The sequence below is a fragment of the Carlito syrichta genome, unplaced genomic scaffold, assembly GCF_000164805.1.
Source record: "Carlito syrichta isolate Samal-C Ts95f unplaced genomic scaffold, Tarsius_syrichta-2.0.1 Scaffold307324, whole genome shotgun sequence".
Taxonomy (NCBI): Eukaryota; Metazoa; Chordata; class Mammalia; order Primates; family Tarsiidae; genus Carlito; species Carlito syrichta.
Window position 1 is genome coordinate 410,121 of NW_007251420.1, and position 8,096 is coordinate 418,216.

Consider the following 8,096-nt stretch of genomic DNA (forward strand, 5'->3'; position numbering starts at 1 on the left):
TTTTCCTTTTGTGACTTGCTTATATCACTTAGTATAATGTCCTACACATGCTATAGCATGTGTCAGAATTTCCTTCAAACCTTTATTTTTTTAGAGACAGGGTATCACTCCGTCGCCTAGGATGGAGTGTAGTGGTATGATCAGAGCTCAATGCAGCTTCAAACTCCTGGCTCAAGAAACCCCGCCTCAGCCTCCCAAGTAGCTAGGACTACAGATGTGTACCACCATGCTTGGCTAATTTTTATATTTTTTGTATAGGCAAAAAATGTTATGTATGTGGCCTAGGCTGGTCTTGGACTACCAGCCTCAAGTGATCCTCCTATCTTTGTCTCCTAAAGTGCTGAAATTGCAGGCGTGAGCCACTGTACCCAGTTCAAACTTTAAAAAGATGCTCTGAATGGTGATCAAGACACATCTCCAGCCATGAGTTCCTACTCTGAAGCACAGCAATAGTGAAGACTTCTCTCTAAAGTATCTATTACACCATTAAAAAAAATTGTACTTTGGGAATCAGTATCACGTGAACATGATGTTAAGTTAGATGCTGTGTTAGAACTCCCTGGGTGACAGCCTGGCTTCCAGCAGATTGAGCTAGGCATCAACATATATCTGTGGACACTGATAAGGCCCTCTCTATGACTGGGGTTTTCGAGGCACTATGGTCAACTTCTGTTCCCTGCCCAGGACAGCTCACCAACCAGTCGCAATCATGGGAGACTTGTTCAGAGCACAGAGCAAGATGCCCAACTGAGTTGTGACTGAGGCCATGCCATTTTGGTTTCCCAAATGGCAAATACTCAAATGTCATGACGCACAAGCAGACTGCTCCCCGTGACCACATCCTCACAGGCCCACGGGTATACTCAAAAAACTGCAAGAAAACAATAGAGAGGAGCTCCTTAGCCAGCAGGACGACATGAAGAAACCCAGCAGGACGACATGCACAAAAATGTGTATGTCAAAGGCCAGTGAAGGCATGAACACATCAACACCCGAGCACAGCAATGGAGACAGTTCATCTCAGAATCATCAATATCTCCCCCGGTTTCTGGAAAGGAATTTCCTGTACAACGCCTAGCAGAACCCAAGTCTGTCCTCCCATAACACCACAGTGCTTGGGTTCAACCCCTGTGGTTTCCTGAGTAGGACTGCTCCACCATGCCCTCAGTGGTCCTCCAAATACCTGCCTTCTGACCTCTGTGATGCTTACACTCTGGTCCAAGCAGCATCTCCAAGGTTCTTTGACCAGAGCCCATTTTGCAGTCCTTGGTGTCTGCTTCTGGCTCCCTGTTCTGGGGCTCCAGATTGCTACCTGGGCAACTCTCTCGTTCCCACACTCGGAATCTTCTGTATTTTTACAGGCCAGCTTAAAATTAGAGATGACCAGAGGTTTCTCTGGGTCAACCCACTGCTTCTTAAATCATTTTCTCAATACACACTTGCTGGGCACCCATGATGTGTCTTGACTTTGTCCCCCAAATCCTGGCCAGTAAAGTCTAAAATCTATCGAGCACACTACCTGTAGCCAAAGGTATTGGCTGGGAGGTAGGGGATAGGCTGCAAACACAGACATGAACTCAAGTTGGAAAACAAAACCCAGGCTCTAGACCAAGTGGGGAGGGGAAACCCACAGAAGGTGCTGTCTACTGACCCAAGGTCGCAGAGCACTGTTCTGGGCTCCTGACAACACACTGCCACCAAGAATAACCTGTCCTTCTAAGTGTTTGTGGTCACTTTCCCAGTGGGTACCCTCCCCCTGCCCAATTTCCAAAGGAAGTGGAACTTTATTATTTTTTTTATTATTTTATTTTTTTGAGTTAAGGTCCTACTCTTGCCACCCAGGCTAGAATGCAATGGCACAATCATGGCTCACTGTGGCCTCAACCTCCTGGGCTCAGGTGATCCTCCTGCCTTGGCCTCCCAAGGTGCTGGGATTACAGGAGTGAGCAACCGCGCCCAGTCAGAACTCTTTAAATGAGCCCTCCCACCAAAATACATAGGGTATTTGGCAGCTGTGTAACACAGCCGCCTAAACCCAGAAGTCCACAATCCTAAAGGAGAAGGCTAGAAAATAAAAACAAAAAAGAAGCCCTGAGCACTGCTGTTTTCTTGCCACTGTAATAGTTCTGTGAAGGTGACCTACCACCCATTTGCTCTTCCAATAAAAATGTCTTTCCCTTTTTCTTCATTTATCAGACATGGGAATTTCCCCACCTCTGCAAACATGGTCATTATGCATTCTATGCTCACCCACCCAGGCTCAACGATACCCATGAGCTGTTCCCTTCTTGGGTGTGACCTCCAGCTCACTGTGCTTCACAGACCCCAGAGGATCAACAAGCTGAGGACCACATTCCTCCTCCTCCATCACTCTGCTTTCCATCCCCAGCCCCAGGCACTGGCTAGCCAGTCTCCAGGCAAACGTTCTCTTCCTAGCACTCAGCAGAGCCACAGGAGTCCTGGCCGGGGTTGACCTGTTACCATTGTTTCCAGGTCTAGGAAAGCATATTCTCTTCTTTAATGCCAGCTGTTCTTTTTAAGTTGCCAAGTTTTTTGAAGCTGGAAAACTCCCTAACTCTATCTGTGCCCCAAGGATGTTAATTGCTATGCCCAAGACTTGATTAGAAGGAGAAAGTGGCAGCTGTCACTCTACAGTTGATGCCATTGCCAATGGGTTCTCTGGGGAGGTAACACCCCACCATGATCAGCCACATCAGCTTCCTACTGCAACGACCACCTCTCACGAAGGTGGGGTAAACCTGATTCTTCATACCTGTGAATGCACCAAGAAGTTCCAGATTGTTTTGTTGTGTATAGTTCTGCAATGCTGACTGAAAATTGCTAAAAATAAGTATGAGGTTGTTCAAGTTCAGACATCTTTTACTTTTCATTAAACACGAAGACGCAAAGGCATGGGTTGTATACCAGATAAAAATGAGCTTGTGCATCTCACCAGCCTCCCTCATGTAGTCAGCCATGTGTATGGCCACCCAGCCTTTCTGTCTTTGGCTGTACAACTCTCCTCACCAGGAATGCTCCTACCTCTCTCCTCAGCCTGATTAATACGGACGCGGTCCCACGCATGCCACCTTTTTGGGGAAGCCTCGTCTGGACAGTTCTCCTACCCTGGACTACAGCACCAAGTCTGCCTTTCAAAGGTACACCTCCATTATTCCCACCTCCACAACTTTACTTCAAGTGTCTCTAGAGCACAAACAGCTTGAACACCTGGATTGAACACCTCCCTTGCTGCCTGGCACTAGCACAGGGCTGAGCACACAGGTACCCAGTGAATGTCGCTGTCATCCCTGAACATCCATTATGCAGAGGCAGATGCTCTGCTATTTAAAGATCTCTCTGTGGACTGGGAGGACAAGGTCAGCAGGACTTTGGTGACTTGGGGTCTGAGTCAGATGTTCTCCCTGCTGAGACAACCAGGTTGCCTGGTAGGAAACCAGTTTAGAGGCAGGGTAGAGGGTAAGGCTGGTCCACAACCCTGCCTGGAGGCCTGGTCTCCTCCCTCAAGATGGGTCTCAGCATGTCAGTCTTCACATGTGCCTCTGGTTTCCTGGCAGGAGACAGGAGCACTGGCAGCTCCATGGCACGCGGATGGGGAAGCAGAGTCAAATAGTCCACAGCAGGGCCCAACATTGAGTAATGACAACACCTCCATCTTCCCCTTTTCCTACCCCTCAACCCTGAGCCATGGGGAGAGTCTGAGCCAGTGTGATGACTAACACAACTCTGAGGCCAGCCCAAGACCTAGGGACTTGCATTTACACAAGATGAGGACAAATAGCTGAGGCTGGGGGAAAATAACCATGACCAAGCATCAGATCCCAGCTTCAAGGTTCCACCGGACAGTAAACATGTCGCCTCCCACATGTCCACCCCACTCCTGGCCCTAGTCGATGGCCTACTCAGTGATGCAAGGCCAGAAGAGGAGAATGTGGTATGGCCTTGGCTGCGGGGGTTCGACACTCACCCACTTTGCAATGGGGCAGCCACGGGAGCTCTTCCCCTCCTTCCCGGTGTAGATGACCTTCTCGATCCGGATGGCTTTCCCCTTCTCTCCATACCTGGAGGCAGAGACAGGAGCCACCATTAGCACAGTAGAACCCAAGGAGAACAAGTAACAGTAAGAAGGTAGCCTCAGTGTGCTTCAGTTTGGGTTTCTATCTACTGTGAGGGAAATAGAGAAAAAAGAGAAAGGTTTAAATGTTTATTCTGGGGTTATATAGGCTCTGGAGACAAAGCAGCCCTTCCAGGCCTCCAGGCCCTGGCTCACCAGTCCCTTCTCTGCTCCTGTCCATCAGGCCCGGGGCAGTCGAGCAGGGGCAGTTGAGCAGAATGTCCCTGATTACTACCTCTGAGCCTCCAGAAGAGAGCTGAAACCAAAGGTTACACACAGGCATTTGGATCCGAGCCCCATTGCCTGAGTCATCCTGAGAGTTAGCTATTTATAAATATAATAAATAAAAGAAAATAAATGGGGGAAACCTTTACTGTTCTCTTTGCATAATCCCCAGGTGACATTTGACCACGATGAGGATGAATAGCTGAGGCAGGGGCAGGGAAAGGGGAAGTGGCCCTACCCAAGGACAAACACTGGCTCCAAGGTTTCCCAGGACGGTAAACATGTCGGGTTCCTGCACACACCCCCTGCCCCGGCCCACACACACGCACACACACTCAGGGATTCAGAGTCTCCGATCTCTAAGACCATTTAATGAATCACACTATGTTCAGAGGTGATGAAACTGTGGTCCCCAGAGTTGAACTGACTTGCCCAAGGCCACACAACCATATGGAACAACAGTGATTAATGTACAGCTTTGGATGACAGACTGGGTTTGAGTGCCAGCCATGCCACTTTCTTGCTATGTAACTATGGCCAGAGTACTAAACTTCTCTAAGCCTCAGTTTTCTCATATGTAAAATGGAGATTTAAGTGGTTCCTATCTCTTAGGCTTGGTAAAGATCAAATAATAATCCATAGGGAGGACATTATTTAAAGTGCTTCAAAGTTCCTGGCTTGAGGGAAAAACCCAATAAATATTAATTGTTTTTAATAATGTAAAAGCTATCTTACCAAGTTACCTTATTTTTAATAGTTTTTAGCCTAAGGTGCAATAGCACATCATCTGCAAATAGTGGTCAATTGCAACCTTCTCTGTTCTACTCTTTGCACTTCTTTTATTTTTTATTTTTTGAGTCCAAGTCTCACTCTGTTGCCCAACCTGGAGTACACTCACGGCTCACGGTCACCGCAGCCTTGACCCGCTAGGCTCAGGGGATCCTTCCACCTCAGCCTTCTAAGTAGCTGAAACTACAGGCATGTGTCACCACACCCAGTTAATTTTTGATTTATTATAGTGATAAGGTCTTGCCAAGTTGCCCAGGCTGGTCTCGAACTCCTGGCTCAGGCAATTCTCTTGCCTCTGTCTCCCAAAGTGCTGGGATGACAGGCATCAACCTGGGTATTCTTTACACTTCTATTCCAGTCTCTCCTCTCTCTATACTGGCTAAGTCCTTCTGAAGTGCTTGCAGGAATCTTTGTTTATTTCCTGACTTTACTTACGACATTTCCAACAATTCACCACTAAGCATGAATCTGGTTGACTCTGGGAGAGACAGATTTCCTTACTTTGAAGACTTAGAAGTCTTCTTCTATGATTTTAGTCAAAAATTGATTATTTTTATCAAATTTTTAACATCGAAGGAGACAAATGATTTTCTTCTTTGACCAGTTAACATGGTATGCTACTTTAACAGATATCTAAATCAAACTAGCCTTATGTTTTTCTAATGAATTCAATTTGATCATGGCATATTATACTGTTTAACAGAGCATTAACATGATCATAGGTGCTATGGTTTAAGATACACATATTCTTTATCTCATCCACTCCACTTTTGGAATCTGTACTTCGGAAATAACTGTACAGGTCCATAAGATGGCGACGGCATAGGTGGATTCGTGAGACTCTCTGAACATGAGTTCCCAAAAAGACTCTTACTTTTCTTCCCAAAGCGCCCTGCCCACTGCCAGCTGCACTGGTACGAGGCCCAGGGACCTTCGGTCCCACGCAGGGCCAGATATTGTGGCCCCTGGCTGCGAATGCTCCACTATATGTGACTCCCATCTGCTCAGGAGTCCCGGGTCCCAGCTCCCTCCCTGGTTACATCGTCACACCCAGCACCCAGCACCAAACTGCTGGTCACCCAGGGAGGCTCTGGGTGCCTGCCCCTCAGAGATACCGGTCCCATTTCTGGCTGAAGTGCCCTGTGAGGGACCCAGGGCCACCACCTACCCTTTGGAGCTTTGGAGTTCTGGAGCTCCGGGCCCACCCTGACTGAGGCACTCAGCGTGCGACTTCAAGCTTGTGTAAGGGAGTAGAACCCCAAGCTTATGTAAGGTGCTGATCGGATGCTTCCAGCTCTAGAGGAGGGAACGCCCGACCCTCTCCTCCACCCCAGCCTGCTGAAGACACCCCGGATCCAGCACCCAGCTGTGCAGCTGATCCCAGACGAGCATCCCAAAAAGTGAAAGTGGAACTACCACCTCCACCATTCTCCAGGCAGATTTGCATCACCCCACCCACCTACCAGAGCCTCCACCTCGGTTCCCACAGTGACGTCGTTAAATAGGAGACAAAGCCCCTCCCCTACGCTGAACAGACTGAGACAACTAAGAGTCACAGACCTCCCAGGAAGCAGGCTAACTGCCTGCAACAAAAACAGAGGGGGATGAGAGAGAAAAATCTACACAAATGAAGAAAAACCAAAAGAAGAATATGGGTCTCTCCCAGACTCCTGGGAGGGCAGACACTGAGAAAACTGACTTCGGAATGCAAACAATGAAGAGCCCCCACAATGACTGGTCTCAAACTACAAACACAGATATCAAGACATTAATGGAGAGATTAAAAAGAAATGAGGAGACTCACGAAGAAACTAGAAAGGAGCTGATATCTGAGATAACAGTAATAAAGAATACTGTGAATGAAATAAATAACAAACTGATATGCATGGAAAGCAGAATTACCCAAGCAGAAGAAAGAATCTGAGAGCTAGAGGATTAAAATATAGAACTAACCCAAACTCTCAAAAACACAGAAAACAAGCTCAAAAAACAGAAAAAATAAAAACCTTTAAGAGATGAGCGATTACTTCAAGAGACGAAACCTATGAGTAATTGGCCTTCCTGAGGCAAAAAGAGAGACAGAGACCACACTGGAACAAACCTTCCATGAGATTATTCAAGAAAACTTCCCTTATCTAATCAATGATGCAAAAATTCAAACACAAAAGATTCAGAGAATCCCTGCAAGACAAAAAATGAGGAGACCAACTCCTAGACACATAATAATTCGCCTAAATGAAGTACGCATAAAAGAAAAAATCCTAGAGGCAACAAGAGAAAAAGGCCAGATCACCTACCATGGAAGACCAATTAGAATAGCAGCAGATTTATCTACAGAAACCCTGCAGGCTAGGAGAGCTTGCAGCCCTATATTCAAAGTCCTACAAGATAAACAATTTCAACCAAGAATAACCTACCCAGCCAAGTTAAGCTTCATCAGCGAGGGAGAATTAAAAACTTTCCCAGTTATCCAATCCCTAAGAACTTACGCTGCCACCAAACCACCTCTACATGAAACACTTAAGAAAGTACTAAACACAGAAGAAGAGAGGAAAAAAAGAACAATGTTCTTCACAAGAGTACAGGAAAAAGAATAAAATACACAGGAACCAACCCCCAAAACAAAAGAAAGACAAATAAATCAAGTGGAAGAACAACTCTATAAAAACTCTATGATAGGGACAAACTCTCACATTTCAATAATTAACCTGAACGTGAATGGACTAAATGCACCACTGAAAAGACATAGAATGGCAAAATGGATAAAATATCACCAGGCAACAATATACTGCCTTCAAGAGACCTATCTCACTAGAAAGGACATACACAGACTCAAAGTAAGAGGATGGGAAATGAATTTTCAGGCAAATGGAACACAAAGAAAGGAGGAGTCGTGATCCTAATTTCAGACAAAATACCATTTAAGCTATCAAAAATTAAAAAAGATACA

The 8,096-nt window shown here is 46.3% G+C and overlaps 1 protein-coding gene across 1 annotated transcript in view; it reads right to left on the reverse strand.

The window, feature by feature from the left end:
* Window positions 1-8,096, reverse strand: part of TET3 (tet methylcytosine dioxygenase 3) — a 127,945-nt gene that overhangs the window by 22,969 nt on the left and 96,880 nt on the right. Inside the window, exon 5 of the mRNA XM_008064379.2 lies at window positions 3,986-4,079. Coding sequence (XP_008062570.1) covers window positions 3,986-4,079 — 94 coding nt within the window. The remainder of the gene's footprint in view (window positions 1-3,985; window positions 4,080-8,096) is intronic.